We start from the raw sequence: 18,879 nt of genomic DNA, 5'->3' as shown, positions 1-18,879 counted from the left end.
GTAAAGCCCTATGTCCTCAAGTGGTTAATGGCTTGTTTGCATAGAGATAACAACTGGAGTTTCTCAACTCTTCCTGTACTGGAAACAATTACACTGATGTATCTGATCTTAAAGTTTTATTTCTTAGCTGTGCTACACATACAAATCATAATATCATCAATTTTTTTTCGCTTCAGTGTCTCTTTAAAATGGGAAATGCAAAGAACGATTTTCTCTTTTTTTACTGTAGAAAAATCACTAAAATCAAAACATGGACAGTGCAATACATATGTTATGTAAGTAGAGCAAATATTTATCTACTTCAGCGGCGTACCTAGGGCATCTGACACCCGGTGCTGGGTATTATAAGACACCCGCCCGCCCCCTCCCCCCCCCAAAAGGAGCGAGTGCGGCAAACTATGCATGCCACGGCAGGTAATGCCAGGTATAGGTTCCCCCAGTATAGGTAATATAGTTGCCCCAGTATATGTAATAAAGTTGCCCCCAGTATAGACAGCTAGTATAGGTGCCCCCAGTATATAAGTAGCTATTATATTTGCCCCCACCCCAGTATAGGTAGTATAGTTGCCCCAGTATAGGTAGCTATTATAGTCGCCCCCAGTATAGGTAATATAGTTGCCCCCAGTATAGCTAGTGTAGCTTTCCCCAGTGTAGCAAGCGTAGTTGCCCCCAGTGTAGCCAGCATAGTTGCCCCATTAGCAAAGTTGCCCCCAGTGTAGCCAGCCTAGTTGCCCCCATTAGCAAAGTTGCCCTCAGTGTAGCCAGCAAAGTTGCCCCCATCAGCATAGTTTTCCCCATTAGCATAGTTGGCCCCAGTGTAGCCAGCATAGTTGCTAAAGGAGGGGCAGTTGGGACAGCAGCAGGGAGGGGGGCCAGAACCCCCCCCCCTCTCCTGTGTCCCCTCCTTCAGCTCTCTCCCCCTCCAGAATAACGTCGGCGAGGCAGTGCTGCGGGCGGGCGGAGGATTACTCACCTTCTAACTTCCGCGTTCCAGGCGCTGGAACGCAGCATCCCCTCGTCACAGGTCTCCGCCTTCAATGCCACCCACTGTGCTTCCGCCAATCAGGAAGCACAGTGGGCAGCATTGAAGGCGGAGACCTGTGACAATGGGGACACTGCGTTCCAGCGCTTGGGACACTGCGTTCCAGCGTTTGGAACACGGAAATTAGAAGGTGAGTAATCCTCCGCCTGCCCACCCGCAGCGCCGCCGCTATTCTGGAGGGGGAGAGAGCTGAGGGATGGGACCTAGGTGAGGGAGGGGGGGGGGGGTTCTAGCCCCCCTCCCTGCCGCTGTGCCAACTGCCCCTCCTTCTAGCGCTTCTTCCCCTCCTTCCTGCTCTGCCGATGTAGGGGCCAGGGGGGCTTGGCCACACCCCCTTGCCTGTCAATCACCCGGTGCGCCACGCCCCCTGCGCCCAATGATAGGAACTTATATATGTGTTTTTTTCTGAGATAGTATGGCTGACAGCTCTTCTTTAATTGCTGAAGGAGGAGCTCACAAATGCTCAGACCTTCAAAATGACTAGATACTGTTTATCTGATATCACTAAAATGTAAAAAGAGAAGAATGGTCCGCAACGATGTCTCTCAAAGAAGCTAAATTCACTGCACTTATGGGAGACAGTGCTGGACCTCAGGCAGCCACGCCTGATAGAAGTGATCCAGAAAAAGAGAAGAATGGTCCACAACGATGTCTCTCAAAGAAGCTAAATGTTTATTCAGGACATATCCCCCGAGCAGATTAAAAGTACAAAAGTATAGCTAGCTTTTGTACTTTTAATCTGCTCGGGGGATATGTCCTGAATAAACATTTAGCTTCTTTGAGAGACATCGTTGTGGACCATTCTTCTCTTTTTCTGGATCACTTCTATCAGGCGTGGCTGCCTGAGGTCCAGCACTGTCTCCCATAAGTGCAGTGAAGCGGTGTCCTTCTCTCCTTCATTTATGATATCAATAAAAACTGCCATACAAAATGGAGGATTATAGTTCTTAAAAAATGCTACAGTGCCAAGTTGGCCAGGATTAAAACTGTAGCCCTCCTATCCTTTATACCACTACGACTCATTAATTCAATGGTGTGAGAGGAAGTTTGTTGCTCCTTGAATGGCTGGTTCGATGCAAATGTGTATACCCTTTATTTAAAAAGGTACTGAACCCCAGTTGCTCCCAGTCTAAATTTCTAGTTGTTTGCATGAATTGTCTGCTTACACGCTGACTGGTTTTGAGTGAACCAATCCTGAAGAAGGATCCCCTTGGCAATACGGTAGGTTGGCTTACTTTAAGAATGCTGCAGCATTTTTTGGAGAAGTGAAATCTTCCATTTTGTTTGGCAGTTTTTATTTCTGTGTTTTATGTGTTGCTGCAAGCATATGCTTTTAGTGCAAGTGTTAATATTGCTTTGTATCTGATTTGACCTCCTCAGCTTGCCCTATTTATGGTCTTTCTAGTATGTATGACTGTATATCAGGGGTGTTGCTAGCATCTTGAAAGTTCTGGGGCACCCCTTTGGGCAGCTGAAAAATGGTTCACAAACCACAGAGTGTGGGAATAGTCATGGGAGGAGCCAAATGTACATAAACTTAGCAGCTCTGTAAGTGGCCCTGCCCAGCAAAATGTTAGTTGAAGCTGCCTCTCCTATAATAGAAAAAAAAGGCACCATCTCCTAACTAAGTAGAATTGCCTGACTTGTGTGTTATGCTGGCTGACCTACTGCCTAGTGACCACATCTCCCTATCCCACATCGTATTTCCTGTTAGCCTAGTGTTCCAAAGTAGTCTAGTGGTTCCCCCCTATATTCCCTGTTAGTGTTTATATGTTATGTGTATCAAACGTAAGTCTAGCCATCAATGAATGTTTTTGTGACAAGTTGTTAATCTATACTGTGGAGACCCCAATCATTCATGTCATAGTAAGGGAAGGTTTCCAGCAAAATAGCCCCAGTTGGATTTGTTTTTGGGGAACAATAAGTTGGTATCCAGTTGCAATGTAATGGGTGGTAATTTACTGTAGGTGTTTGCTTTCAGCCTCCTCTCCCTCTGATCACCTGCTTCTTGAACTCTCCCTGGCTCACTCACCTGCAATCTCCGCTTGGTCCTACCTCCTCACCTCTATGTCTTCTCCACTCCTCTTTCCTATCCTCCTCCCTCACCTCCACTCCAGGCTGACACAGACTCATCTGGAGGAGGAAGGAGAGGACCAGAGCTTCCCACAGCCGTCCTCACTGCTGCCACCTGGTGATTGTAAAATGCATATGCAGCCTCTGCCCTGCTGCCTAAATGCTGTTCAGAGCCTAGGAATCACAAGGTGGCAGCAGTGAAAGTAACTGCAGTTGGCTCTGCTCTTCTCTTGTTGGTTGAAGTGTAAAATGAGTGAGCGACTACAGGTAGGTGGAGCAGTGGTAGAGGAGACGGAACCGAAGAGACCCTCGCAATAACAGCCAGGGGCTCATCCAGATTATCTGGGTGGAGCACCCAGCTAAAAGAACCTGGGGAGAACACTAACTCTGAGCCTCACTAATGAGAAATTCAAGTCATAAAACACTTTCCTGGAAGAGAACAGGTTCTGAGTTCAGGGGATAGATAAAGTAATTTTAGAAATAGCAGGATAGATACAATTGTTCATGTCATCAGTTTATTTTTTTTACCCTGGGTTCACTTGAAGATAATGTCCCACTGTACATACAATGTATTGTCAGGAGAAGAAAAAACACATTTAAATTGTCTCTAAATTTATTAAATATATTCCATCAGATGCAGTTATTTAAATATGAAAGACTCCGCTCTTGGCCAATGCCAACACAAAAATTCACACAACTGTTTAAATAGGACAGATATAGGCTAAATGAATTCAACCCAATATCTGCATAATTATTTCTGTTTAAAAGTACAACATATATACAGCTATAAATTAATTTCCTAAATAGAGATTTTCTTTTTAATTTCCTTGTTCTAAAAGTCATGGTATTCCGGTATGGTTAGGCCACAGTCTCGGGGGATCCAGACGGGTGGTGCAGAGGTTGGCTGATTTGGTGCCCAACAGCTGCAAAGCTTACATTATCCTACATGTTTGTTAAAGTCTATGGGCAGTATGGTGGGGAGTCGTGGGAAGAAGCCGAGCAGTAATTCATTCCTAGGACCAATGCCGAATAATGTCAGGAGGATTGTGCATTGACATTTCTGAATTTGTATTCACATTGCCGTTGACAAGTCCGTAACGCACAAGAAAACAATGCGCTGCAGGCTCCCGGGAAGGAGAGAAGCCCACCTGTGTATTGCCAAAGGTTCCAGCTTCAAATATCTGGGAAAAAATGAGAAAATTGGTATTAAGCTCTTGGAAAAACAAAGGTATTATTTCAGATTCCATTTTGAGATGAGCATTGTGCCCCAACTAAAAGGTTTCAGTCTTGCTTCTCCCACTCAGTAATTGCTTACATTAAATTATGGAATGTTCATACAAGCATTGCACTGCATTCATTCTTCTGTTCTTACACAGGGCAACAAGCGCTGGCTCTCAACAGACTGCACACACTGGCTCTTGCTCCCCATGGTGAGGACACTGTTTGGTTTACATATCAGGTCACTCTTTGACCATGCTGGCCTGTGCCTTGTAGAGAGCTGCTCTTTTTAAATGAAGGGTAGGACCAACTAAAAGGCCAATTTACACTGATAACATAGCAGTGAGCGTTAATAAAGTGCTTAAAGTGGATCCGAGATGAACTTTTACTCATTGCATAATTGTGTTCCTTTCCTATTGTTTATAGGGTATTCCTCAAGCCAAATACTTTTTTGTTTTAATACTCTAATTTCCTATAAACTAAACAAGCCACGCCCACATGTTTTCAAAGAGCCAAGGCACTTTCAGACAGTAGCACAGGCTCATGGGAGCTCAGTCTGGGCAGGAGGAGGGGGGAGGTATTACTAGCCAGAGATTTCAGAGGCAGAGGGGAGGAGGGAGGAGAAGGGGATTAGGTTTGTTTGCTCAAGATAGATAAGCCTGCCTCTGTGTAATGTTTACAAACAACATGGGTGCTGTCATTGTATCACAGGAATAATCAATCAAATCCTGTTAAAGCTGTTTGCAGCTAGATTTGCTAAACTTCAGATAAGATATATAGACAAGTTACTTGTTATAGTTAGTTTTTCATCTCGGATCTGCTTTAAAGTGAGACTGAAGCGAAAAAAAAAAAAAACTTATGATATAATACATTGTATGAGTAGTACAGGTAATTCATAAAACATCAGTAGCAAAGAAAAGTGTCTCATTTTTTATTTTCAGCTATATAATCAGCGATATTGCTTTTCTATAACATTGCATCATTCTCTAATATTTGCCGTTTACATTGTATTTTAAACTATGAGACAGAGCAGGAAAGTTCAAAGGTTCATTAGCTCTGCCGTAAAACCTTAAACAAAAAAGAAACCCTGAGCGACAGGTTGAGATAAGTGCTTCAGAAAAGAGCACTGCTCTCTGACTAAATTTGTTGGAAAGCTCAGAGAAGCTCTTTTGCATAGATAGCAACTGAAGTTTATTAACTCTTCCTGTACTAAAAACAATGTGAGACTCATATCTGTGCTACTAATGTTCTATTTCTTAGCTGTACTACACATACACATCATTATATCATACGTTTATTTTCACTTCAGATTTCCTTTAACTGATGCACAGCACAGGTAAAGGAATTTTTAATTTCTCTAGGTGTCAGTTTATGGCTGTTAAAGGGGAACTTCAGCCTAAACAAACATACTGTCATCAAGTTACATTAGTTATGTTAATTAGAATAGATAGGTAATATAATCTCTTACCCACCCTGTTTTAAAAGAACAGGCAAATGTTTGTGATTCATGGGGGCTGCCATCTTTGTCATGGGGGCAGCCATCTTTTTGGTTGAAAGCAGGTGACAAGGAGCAGGAGACACAGTTCCAACTGTCCTGTGACCTGATAACCCCTCCCAGCTGCACACGCTAGGCTTCAAATGTCAAATACAAAATGTAAAAAAAAAAAAAATTGCACCAAAACAGCAGAAAGAGAACAACAACATCAGAAATCCCATCATGCTTTGCACAGCATCAGGGGAAAAAAGCCCGGGCAGTTTTCTTCTGTGCAGCTAAAAATGAAGCTTGTATAAGAGAAACAAAGTTCTGATGCTGTGAAACGGTTAAAGAAACACCAGGCCTTTTCAGTGCTGCTGAGTCGATTTTTAGTCCGGAGGTTCACTTTAAGGTGTTTTAGCATAGATGCTGTGCTTTGCTATTAATACAAAGAGTGCATGACAACATGTACATTGAAGCACGTCTATTTTTAGTTTAAACTTTCACTTCTTTTACTTGCCATACACTATGCAATTACCACTAAATTTTTTTGTTTTCGATCAATATTAGGATCAAAGTTATATTTAATATTATGCTCAATTATCTTACAACTGACTAAAAAACAAAATTGTGGATCTATCTTTTGATTGATTTTAGTCCTTCATAATGATAACAAATACTGATAATTAAATAGTGTATGGCGAGCTTTAGCTGAACATCTACAAATGCAGCACAACCTAGTGGCCAAAAGGAGCAGCAGCATGGTATGTAAAACCTGCAACAACTGCTGTGAGCAATAGGTCCAGTATCTAAAGGTGCGTACACACGCACGATTATAAGGAACGATGGGTCCGTCAGACCCTCCAACTGGGCGGGCATTCCAGCGATAGAGCGTGTGTACAGTCTGTCGGCAGACTGATAACTGTTTCTGAACTATCTGCCGACAGACTGTACACACGCTCTACTGTCGTTGGAACGTCCACCCAGTGGGAGAGTCTGACAGACCCGTCGTTCCTTATAATAGTGCGTAGTGCGTGTGTATGCACCTTAAAGAGACTGAAGTCTCCCTATAATGAGGTTTTTAAACTAAAAAGTCCGACCTAAACATTATAGTCCGACCTAAAACGCTGCAGAACCGCGGCTGTAAACCCCCTCGATCACCCCAAACTCACGGGGGTACACTGAGGCAACTTCCGCATAGAGGCAGCGCAGCTCTGCCTCTATGCGCGTCAATCAGCGCCGATTGCCGCCTCTCCCCCTCCCCTCTCAGTCTTCCTTCACTGAGAGGGGTGGGGGAGAGGCGGAGATACGCACTGATTGACGCGCATAGAGGCGGCAGCAAAATCCACGACCAAGAAAGTCGTGGATTTTGCCTGCCCTGTACCCTGTGAGTTTGGGGTGATCGAGGGGGTTTTCAGCCGTGGTTCTGCTGCGTTTTAGGTCGGACTATAATGTTAATGAATTTATCCTTGATCTTCAAATACTCTGTCTTAAAATAAGGCCTTGAATAACTATATGCATTATTGATCTTGACACCATTCTGCACAAATCACTGTATTGACAAAATGTTGGTTCATCTAACACCTTTAGGTTGCCCATGCATCTAGCACTATATGGGCAGATTCAACCAAGTGACATATCTGTCTCTGATCGGAGAAAGATCTGCAGGCTGCCCATACACCACAGGCCGATTTCAGCATGAAAGGACCCAGGAATCGGCCACCTTGGTCGCTGCCCCCGTGCATTTATACTTTACCTGCCTGCTGTTGCCTGCCACAGGGCCCACCCATCTTCTACTGCAGAAGAAGTGATGTCACACGTGTCACGTGCTATAAGCTGGCAGGCAAAGTATAAATGCACTGGGGGCACATTTACCTTTGTGGGGGAGGGGAGAACGGTGCTGGGGGTTCCCTCGCTCATCCAGATATCGCATGCTATTACTGACACTAATTTGATCGACAATGTTGGCTCGAGATTCCTAAACATGTCTGATCGATACATGCAACCAAATTTGGGCCACAATTGGTCAAGTAGTCGGTAGGGTATGTTTGTGGTGGCACCGATTTGCATCCGATAATTATTGAATCGGATGGTCGTGTTGTCGGCCAAATCTTCAGATGTATGGCCACTTTAAAACATTGTATACATGGATGAGGCAAGTCACCCAGCAGGGATTGGAACTTATCTTGCAGTAAGTAAAGGTGCCCATACATCAGATGATGTATGGAGAGATCGACCAAGAGACAGATCTCTCTCTGATCAAATTTGATCGATGAGAGATCTGTTGCCTGTCCATACACCATAGGCTGATTCCCGATAAATTTCATGCTGAAATCGATCCGGAATTGCCGTTGTGACGCCGCATCCACCGACCCACTTCTGGCCGCCACAAAGTTTGGTAGAGTGGGCATCTGGCCTCCCTGTACTGTGTCACTACCCCACCCTCAGGAACCAATCATTCAGGAATTAAACCTTATTAGCTATTTTTGTTACACTTATTTTCCATTTTAACCACTTCGCCACCCGGTTACAGTATATCTACGCTCCTTTGGACTTCAGTTTCCCCGCTCGGAGCATAGATATACGCACCCCCAACCCCCCCCCCCCCCCCCGCTGCCCACGCTCCAGCCCGAACTTCCGCAATCATGCACGCCGCTCGTCCGGAGATCAATGAAGGGGAAAAACCATTCCCGTTCGTTGATCTCCCCCAGCAATGATCGGCTGCTTCTATGAGAAGCAGCGCAATCATTGTGAAAAACAAATCAGTTTCCCAGCCTCCCTGAACTTCCTGCAAGAGTACTTCCGACGCTTGCAGGACGCATTTACAAAAAATTACTGTGGCCATCTTGTGGCCAAAAAGTAAAACTACACCCAAAAACATTTTTCACATACAAATACATTATTTTACAATATAAAATTAACTCATTAACTCCCACACTCCCCAATTGTTACCATTTTTTTTTTTGTAATAAAAAAAAATAATTACAATTACAAAAAACAACCATAAATAGTTACCTTAGGGACTGAAATCTTTATATCAAGAGGGTATAACACTGTTACTTTATAAATTATGGGCTTGTAATTAGGGATGGATGCAAAACTGAAAAAAATGCACCTTTATTTGCAAATAAAATATTGGCGCCAAACATTGTGATAGGGACATAATTTAAACGGTGTAATAGCAGGGACAAATCGGCAAATAAGTTACATGGATTTTAATTACAGTAGCATGCATTATTTAAAAACTATAATGGCCTAAAACAGGAAAACATTTGGAAAAAAATATTTTTCAATTTTCCCATTAAAACACATTTAGAATAAAAGAATTCTTGGCATAATGTCCCACCTAAAGAAAACCTAATTGGTGGCGAAAAAAAAACTAGATATAGTTCATTTCATTGCGATAAGTAATGATAAAGTTATAGGCGAATGAATGTAAGGAGCGCTGAAAGGTGAAAATTGCTCGGATGCTGAAGGGGTAAAACCCCTCAGTTGTGAAGCGGTTACGTTTTTTTCCCCCTAAAAAGTGTTATCAGTTTTACAGCAAGTAAAATATTAAGTACATTTGTTGCTGCAATTATCAATAAGATACAGAATAGCATTAGACTATAGGTAGGCTACCATAGCTTGGTAGCAGGTCAAGTAACTATTTTCTTTAATCTTCCTTCAAAATCTCCCCAACAATTCCAGCAAATCATGAGAGGTAAGGAATTTGCACTGGTAACGGCAGCACTGAGTGCAGAGCAATACCTGAGCGCAGAGCAATACCTGAGCGCAGAGCTCACATACCTGTGCTTAATTCAGTGGGCAGAGACAGAGCTATCCATGCATTGAGGCCTGAACTTCAGTCAGCCTGTTACAGCTAGGGGTGCCCATCCTCTGTGCTCTCTGGTACAGGTCGGAATCTCCAAAGTAACGTGCTCGGTATAGTAATCCTTCCTCTGAAAGCAAAATGAGAAGACAGTTACAGATATAAGAAAGAAAAAATGTAATGGCACTGCTCTACAACCAATGGGGACTACAGCCAAGGACTTTGTGGTTGCGTTTGCCACAGAGTGCTTTAGCATTTTTCCCATTAGTAACTTATTAAAAATTAAGTGTTTCATGCATTTTTTTTTTCACCACTGGATTCTATTGCCCAACTTTGCTTTGGTTTACAACATTTAACCACTTGAGGACCTAGGGCTTTCTACCCCTTAAGGACCGGCCACTTTTTTTCCATTCAGACCACTGCAGCTTTCACGGTTTATTGCTCGCTCATACAACCTACCACCTAAATGAATTTTGGCTCCTTTTCTTGTCACTAATAAAGCTTTCTTTTGGTGCTATTTAATTGCTCCTGCGATTTTTACTTTTTATTATATTCAGCAAAAAAGACATGAATTTTGGCAAAAAAATGATTTTTTTAACTTTCTGTGCTGACAGTTTTCAAATAAAGTAAAATTTCTGTATACATGCAGCGCGAAAAATGTGGACAAACATGTTTTTGATAAAAAAAAACCCCATTCAGCGTATATTTATTGGTTTGGGTAAAAGTTATAGCGTTTACAAACTATGGTGCAAAAAGTGAATTTTCCCATTTTCAAGCATCTATGACTTTTCTGACCCCCTGTCATGTTTCATGAGGGGCTAGAATTCCAGGATAGTATAAATACCCCCCAAATGACCCCATTTTGGAAAGAAGACATCCCAAAGTATTCACTGAGAGGCATAGTGAGTTCATAGAAGATATTATTTTTTGTCACAAGTAAGCGGAAAATGACACTTTGTGAGGAAAAAAAAAAAAAAAAAAGTTTCCATTTCTTCTAACTTGCACCAAAAAAAAAAATGAAATCTGCCACAGACTCACCATACCCCTCTCTGAATACCTTGAAGGGTCTACTTTCCAAAATGGGGTCATTTGTGGGGTGTGTTTACTGTCCTGACATTTTGGGGGGTGCTAAATTGTAAGCACCCCTGTAAAGCCTAAAGGTGCTCATTGGACTTTGGACCCCTTAGCGCAGTTAGGCTGCAAAAAAGTGCCACACATGTGGTATTGCCGTACTCAGGAGAAGTAGTGTAATGTGTTTTGGGGTGTATTTTTACACATACCCATGCTGGGTGGGAGAAATATCTCTGTAAATGACAATTTGTTAATTTTTTTACACACAATTGTCCATTTACAGAGATATTTCTCCCACTCAGCATGGGTATGTGTAAAAATACACCACAAAACACATTATACTACTTCTCCTGAGTACGGCGATACCACATGTGTGGCACTTTTTTGCACCCTAACTGCGCTAAAGGGCCCAAAGTCCAATGAGTACCTTTAGGATTTCACAGGTCATTTTGAGAAATTTCGTTTCAAGACTACTCCTCACGGTTTAGGGCCCCTAAAATGCCAGGGCAGTATAGGAACCCCACAAATGACCCCATTTTAGAAAGAAGACACCCCAAGGTATTCCGTTAGGAGTATGGCGAGTTCATAGAAGATTTTATTTTTTGTCACAAGTTAGCGGAAAATGACACTTTGTGAAAAAACACAATTAAAATCAATTTCCGCTAACTTTTGACAAAAAATAAAATCTTCTATGAACTCACCATACTCCTAACGGAATACCTTGGGGTGTCTTCTTTCTAAAATGGGGTCATTTGTGGGGTTCCTATACTGCCCTGGCATTTTAGGGGCCCTAAACCATGAGGAGTAGTCTTGAAACGAAATTTCTCAAAATGACCTGTGAAATCCTAAAGGTACTCATTGGACTTTGGGCCCTTTAGCGCAGTTAGGGTGCAAAAAAGTGCCACACATGTGGTATCGCCATACTCGGGAGAAGTAGTACAATGTGTTTTGGGGTGTATTTTTACACATACCCATGCTGGGTGGGAGAAATACCTCTGTAAATGGACAATTGTGTGTAAAAAAATCAAAAGATTGTCATTTACAGAGGTATTTCTCCCACCCAGCATGGGTATGTGTAAAAATACACCCCAAAACACATTGTACTACTTCTCCCGAGTACGGCGATACCACATGTGTGGCACTTTTTTGCACCCTAACTGCACTAAGGGCCCCAAAGTCCAATGAGTACCTTTAGGATTTCACAGGTCATTTTTGTTTCAAGACTACTCCTCACGGTTTAGGGCCCCTAAAATGCCAGGGCAGTATAGGAACCCCACTAATGACCCCATTTTAGAAAGAAGACACCCCAAGGTATTCCGTTAGGAGTATGGTGAGTTCATAGAAGTTTTTATTTTTTTGTCACAAGTTAGCGGAAATTGATTTTAATAGTTTTTTTTCACAAAGTGTCATTTTCCGCTAACTTGTGACAAAAAATAAAATCTTCTATGAACTCACCATACTCCGTACGGAATACCTTTGGGTGTCTTCTTTCTAGAATGGGGTCATTTGTGGGGTTCCTATACTGCCCTGGCATTTTAGGGGCCCTAAACCGTGAGGAGTAGTCTTGAAACCAAATGTCGCAAAATGACCTGTGAAATCCTAAAGGTACTCATTGGACTTTGGGCCCCTTAGCGTACTTAGGGTGTAAAAATGTGCCACACATGTGGTACCGCTGTACTCAGGAGAAGTAGTATAATGCGTTTTGGGGTGTATTTTTACACATACCCATGCTAAGTGGGAGAAATATCTCTGTAAATGACAATTGTTTGATTTTTTTACACACAATTGTCCATTTACATAGAAATTTCTCCCACCCAGCATGGGTATGTGTAAAAATACACCCCAAAACACATTATACTACTTTTCCTGAGTACGGCGGTACCACATGTGTGACACTTTTTTGCAGCCTAGGTGCGCTAAGGGGCCCAACGTCCTATTCACAGGTCATTTTGAAGCATTTGTTTTCTAGACTACTCCTCGCGGTTTAGGGCCCCTAAAATGCCAGGGCAGTATAGGAACCCCACAAGTGACCCCATTTTAGAAAGAAGACACCCCAAGGTATTCCGTTAGGTATATGGCGAGTTCATAGAAGATTTTATTTTTTGTCACAAGTTAGTGAAAAATGACACTTTGTGAAAAAAAAACAATAAAAATTAATTTCCGCTAACTTTTGACAAAAAATAAAATCTTCTATGAACTCGTCATACACCTAACATAATACCTTGGGGTGTCTTTTTTTTTCTAAAATGGGGTCACTTGTGGGGTTCCTATACCGCCCTGGCATTTTACAGGCCCAAAACCGTGAGTAGTCTGGAAACCAAATGTCTCAAAATGACTGTTCAGGGGTATAAGCATCTGCAAATTTTGATGACAGGTGGTCTATGAGGGGGCGAATTTTGTGGAACCGGTCATAAGCAGGGTGGCCTTTTAGATGACAGGTTGTATTGGGCCTGATCTGATGGATAGGAGTGCTAGGGGGGTGACAGGAGGTGATTGATGGGTGTCTCAGGGGGTGGTTAGAGGGGAAAATAGATGCAATCCATGCACTGGGGAGGTGATCGGAAGGGGGTCTGAGGGTTTGGCCGAGTGATCAGGAGCCCACACGGGGCAAATTGGGGCCTGATCTGATGGGTAGGTGTGCTAGGGGGTGACAGGAGGTGATTGATGGGTGTCTCAAGGTGTGATTAGAGGGGGGAATGGATGCAAGCAATGCACTGGCGAGGTGATCAGGGCTGGGGTCTGAGGGCATTCTGAGGGTGTGGGCGGGTGATTGAGTGCCCTAGGGGCAGATAGGGGTCTAATCTGATAGGTAGCAGTGACAGGGGGTGATTGATGGGTAATTAGTGGGTGTTTAGGGTAGAGAATAGATGGAAACACTGCGCTTGGGTGGTGATCTGATGTCGGATCTGCGGGCGATCTATTGGTGTGGGTGGGTGATCAGTTTGCCCGCAAGGGGCAGGTTAGGGGCTGATTGATGGGTGGCAGTGACAGCGGGTGATTGATGGGTGGCAGTGACAGCGGGTGATTGATGGGTGGCAGTGACAGGGGGTGATTGATGGGTGGCAGTGACAGGGGGTGATTGATGGGTGATTGATAGGTGATTGACAGGTAATCAGTGGGTTATTACAGGGGAGAACAGATGTAAATATTGCACTGGCGAATTGATAAGGGGGGGTCTGAGGGCAATCTGAGCGTGTAGGCGGGCGATTGGGTGCCCGCAAGGGGCAGATTAGGGTCTGATCTGATAGGTAACAGTGACAGGTGGTGATAGGGAGTGATTGATGGGTGATTGATGGGTAATTAGTGGGTGTTTAGAGGAGAGAATAGATGGAAACACTGCGCTTGGGTGGTGATCTGATGTCGGATCTGCGGGCGATCTATTGGTGTGGGTGGGTGATCAGATTGCCCGCAAGGGGCAGGTTAGGGGCTGATTGATGGGTGGCAGTGACAGGGGGTGATTGATGGGTGATAGGTGATTGGCAGGTGATTGACAGGTGATCAGTGGGTTATTACAGGGAAGGACAGATGTAATTAATGCACTGGCGAATTGATAAGGGGGGGGGGTCTGAGGGCAATCTGAGCGTGTGGGCGGGTGATTGGGTGCCCGCAAGGGGCAGATTAGGGTCTGATCTGATAGGTAACAGTGACAGGTGGTGATAGGGGGTGATTGATGGGTGATTGATGGGTAATTAGTGGGTGTTTAGAGAAGATAACAGATGTAAACGATACATTTGGGAGGTAATCTGACGGCGGGTTTGCGGGCGATCTAATGGTGTGGGTGGGTGATCAGATTGCCCGCAAGGGGCAGGTTAGGGGCTGATTGATGGGTGGCAGTGACAGGGGGTGACAGGGGGTGATTGATGGGTGATAGGTGATTGGCAGGTGATTGACAGGTGATCAGTGGGTTATTACAGGGAAGGACAGATGTAATTAATGCACTGGCGAATTGATAAGGGGGGGTCAGAGGGCAATCTGAGCGTGTGGGCGGGTGATTGGGTGCCCGCAAGGGGCAGATTAGGGTCTGATCTGATAGGTAAAAGTGACAGGTGGTGATAGGGGGTGATTGATGGGTAATTAGTGGGTGTTTAGAGGAGAGAATAGATGTAAACAATGGATTTGGGAGGTGATCTGATGTCGGATCTGTGGGCGATCAATTGGTGTGGGGGGGTGATCAGATTGCCCGCAAGGGGCAGGTTAGGGGCTGATTGATGGGTGGCAGTGACAGGGGGTGATTGACGGGTGATTGACGGGTGATCAGGGGGATAGATGCATACAGTAAACAGGGGGGGGTGGTCTGGGGGGGGGGGTCTGGGGAGAATCTGAGGGGTGGGGGGTGATCAGGAGGGGGCAGGGAGCAGGGGGGGGGATAAAAAAAAAATAGCGTTGACAGATAGTGACAGGGAGTGATTGATGGGTGATTAGGGGGGTGATTGGGTGCAAACAGGGGTAGGGGGGGGGGGTCTGATGGGTGCTGTGGGCGATCTGGGGCAGGGGGGGGAGAAATCAGTGTGCTTGGGTGCAGACTAGGGTGGCTGCAGCCTGCCCTGGTGGTCCCTCGGACACTGGGACCACCAGGGCAGGAGGCAGCCTGTATAATACACTTTGTAAACATTACAAAGTGTATTATACACTTTGTATGCGGCGATCGCGGGGTTAACATCCCGACGGCGCTTCCGTATAGCCGGCGGGATGTTGCGGCGAGCGAGCGGTGACAGGCGCCGGCGGAGGATCGCGTCACGGATGACGCGATCGCTCCGCCCATGCCCTTAAATGGACCGCCGCCTCTGTGGGTGAGGCCGTCCTGAAGGGCTCCACTTCCCCGCCGCCCCTGTGTAGTGGGCGGTCGGGAAGTGGTTAAGAGCCATACCCAAGCTGATCTGAAATCAGCTGCGATGGACACTAATGACTGCCATGGCCGAGAATCAGGCAGTCAGACCAGCATGGGTACAGCGGCACAACGACCCTCGTCAAAAGATCCTGCGTTGTTCTCGCTGCTCCACTCCCCCGCATAGCAACATACACGTGGTCAGCCAGAGGCCTATGACACATATGTACAGTGTCGTGGCTGCTCTGTTGCCTGGGACAACAGAGCTCGGCTACATATCTCCCCGTGGGTATGTAGCTTTAGGAAAGCACGTTACAACAGTGACCACTTCCAGGGTTTCAAGGCTAAGTTGCACCCAGGACGGGGGTGTAAAAATCGTGCCCGCCTCCCCCGCAGAGCCAAGTATATGTGCCCACAATATAGATTAGCCAGGTCTAGTTGCCAGCAGGATAGTTAGCCAACTATAGCCCCCCCATATAGGTAGCCTGGCATAGTTGTCCCCAGTATAGGTTAGCTAGGTAGGTGCCTCCAGTATAGGGTATGCCGTATAGTTGCCACCAGTAAAGGTTAGATAGGTAGGTGCCTCCACCATAAGCACAGCAGGGGGAGCGGGCATAGCTTAGTTACAACCTTCCGCAATCCCCCGCAGCCTCCATCTTCTTCCTGTCCAAGGCGTCCGTCGCATTGGTAATAGGGGGCGCTGTTACCAATGCGATGAACACCTGGGACTGGAAGAAGATAGAGGCTGCGGAGGATCGCTGAAGGTGAGTTGCAACTACGCTATGCTTACTTCCCCTCCAGCCGCTCAATCCAACGCCCCATGCGATTTCACTATTCACACGTCCGTATAAGTTAGATAGGTACAGTAGGTGCCCCAGTATAGGTTAGATAGGTAGGTAGGTGTCTCCAATATAGGCAGCCAGTATAGTTTTCCCGGGTATAGGTTAGATAGGTAGGTGCCTCCACCATAGGCACAGCGGCGGGGGGAGCGGGCATAGCATAGTTACAACTTACCTTCTGCGATCTCCCACAGCCTCCATCTTCTTCCTGTTCCAGGCGGCCGTCGCATTGGTAACAGCACCCCCTGTGATGACATACGGTCACGTCACCACAGGGGGTGCTATTGCCAATGTGATGAACGTCTGAAACAGGAAGAAGATAGAGGCTGCGGGGAATCGCGGAAGGCGAGTTGTAACTACGCTATGCCCACCCCCCCTGCTGCGCCCACCCTCCTGTCGCACAATCCAGGGCACTGGGTAACTACCCTATTTGCATGCCTGTAGAAATGGGCCTGACCCCTTCCATCCCCAGCAATGAATCTGTATAGTAACTGTGGACTAAACTATCACCCAAAGTATTAACAACAATCAGATTTCTCTATTACTTTCATCCTCATTAACAGGGAAATACTGTGTTCCCTATCGCTACCAAAAGCATTCTGATAACTGGGGCCTAGTGTAAGAGGCTTGACATGTACTTACTCTGCTGCTTCTCCTTCCAGCAGTTATTTCTAAGGTTGGCTATGAAGTCCTCTTCTACGCTTCTTTCCACAGTTCTCAGATTATTGCCAGTGTACTCCTCTTCAAAACTATCTGCTACAAAGTAGGGGACCCTAAGGTGCTCTGTGATCCTCTTATGTATGTGACCCACAGATCTGCAAGAAAAATCAGCCAACAATCAAATTACCCTACTGTATAATGCAAAAACATTGACTTCATTTACTCTACCACCATAAACAGTACAGGTGAGACTTGACAAATTAGAATATTGTGCAAAACACCATTTAGTTCTGTGACTTAACTTAAAAAGGTGAAGGTATGAAGTAGGAACCATTTGCAGGAGTTTTCAATTAATTAGCTGATTAGGGTCTGACACTTTGAGCCTAGAAAATTGAACATTTTCACAATATTATTTATAATAATGATCTGAGATTTTGATTTGGGGGTTTTCATAAGCTGTAAGCCATAACCATCAAAATTATAACAAAGGCTTGAAATATCTTGCTTTGCATGTACAGGTATATTAGTTTTACATTTTAAGTTAAATTACTGAAATAAATAGACCTTTGCACAATATTCTAATTTTTCAAGTTTCGCCTGTAGTATTTAGTTTCTGCCTTCTTATACCAAGAAACATTAACATATTGAAGAAATACATTTTTGTTCACATTTGCGCTCACCACTTTTAGGTCCAGGTAACATTAAAGGGACTCCGAGCAGTGCAGAAACTATGGAAAGATGCATATCATTTTAAAGCTCTCTTTCTCCTCTTTCCAATGATATATAAACCGCTGCCCTACGCCTTTTAGTTTTTTTTTTTTTTGTTGTTGTTTTTTTTTTTTTTTTCTCTTCACTCAGATGCACACCACATGCGGAAAGCTTGTCAGCTAAGGGCCTATCAGCCTTAAGTGGCTGTATGCCATCGCTGGGTAGTGCTGTCATCATAGTGTTCATATTTTTTAGATTGCTCATAGGTAACTTGATTATATACTCGCCCTTTCAGAGCCCGATCGTCCCCACACTGAAGACAGTCGCGCCACACCAACTGTTCCTTCTCACCAACCCTAAGACGATGGGCAGTAAATTCCGGCCACCGCATGTGAGCACACACACTCTACCCTCATCCAACCAACTCTTATTCCACAGTCTACCCATTCAAAATTCATAAATACCACACCCCTATCACCAGTCTCTACTACCGATTGCCCAACCGCCTCGATCCCCACCCGCCCTTATCCCTGACATGAATCTATGTTTTTTGAGTTGTTTAAATACCCTTCTGTGATTACTCGCCAGATTTTACTACACGGTCCTGCCCATTCACCACCTTCATAAGTCATATCATCTTCCTTCATATCTTGGACTACAGGATACCTGCCACCACACAGCTAGTCCATTCTACAAACCCATACATCCAGACTTGGGGAAGTTGGTTCTTTCCACTTATCCAGTATCATTCTTTTAGCAACCTTGGAACCTACTTCTTTGATTAGAATGCTACCCTTACATCCACCTGCGTCAGCAAATTCGAAGATAGCTTCTTCTGCAGATAGGTCAAAGGTATCTGTTAGTAATTCTTTGCAAAAGAGGGTTATTTCTTCCCAAAAAACTTTAACTATGGGGCATGACCACCACATATGCAGCTCTGTCCCGTCCTCCTGCCCACACCTCCAACAAACCACTCTATGGCTAGTAAATTTCTGGATGCGTGATGGGGTGAAATACCATTTAGCAGTGGTCTTGTACTGGATAAGTTGTAGACTTTGTACTGGATAAGTTGTAGACTACGCCTTTAAGTTTTCGCTATTTTCGCGATTGAAATTGCCGCGGCCGCGATTTCAATCGCGAAAATAAAGAAAACTAAAA

The 18,879-nt window shown here is 44.6% G+C and overlaps 1 protein-coding gene across 1 annotated transcript in view; it reads right to left on the bottom strand.

Moving 5' to 3' along the window:
• Positions 1 to 3,710: 3,710 nt before the first annotated feature.
• Positions 3,711 to 18,879, bottom strand: part of DNAJB12 (DnaJ heat shock protein family (Hsp40) member B12) — a 99,548-nt gene continuing 84,379 nt past the window's right edge. Inside the window, exons 7-9 of the mRNA XM_068257706.1 lie at positions 16,996 to 17,168; positions 9,597 to 9,748; positions 3,711 to 4,296 (exon numbers count right to left, since the gene is read on the bottom strand). Of these exons, the coding sequence (XP_068113807.1) occupies positions 9,627 to 9,748; positions 16,996 to 17,168 (295 nt within the window). The 3' untranslated portion in view covers positions 3,711 to 4,296; positions 9,597 to 9,626. The remainder of the gene's footprint in view (positions 4,297 to 9,596; positions 9,749 to 16,995; positions 17,169 to 18,879) is intronic.

This window comes from Hyperolius riggenbachi, chromosome 10 (genome assembly GCF_040937935.1).
Source record: "Hyperolius riggenbachi isolate aHypRig1 chromosome 10, aHypRig1.pri, whole genome shotgun sequence".
Classification (NCBI taxonomy): Eukaryota; Metazoa; Chordata; class Amphibia; order Anura; family Hyperoliidae; genus Hyperolius; species Hyperolius riggenbachi.
The sequence above is the reverse complement of the archived record's forward strand: the minus strand, read 5'-3'. Positions and strand labels throughout refer to the sequence as shown.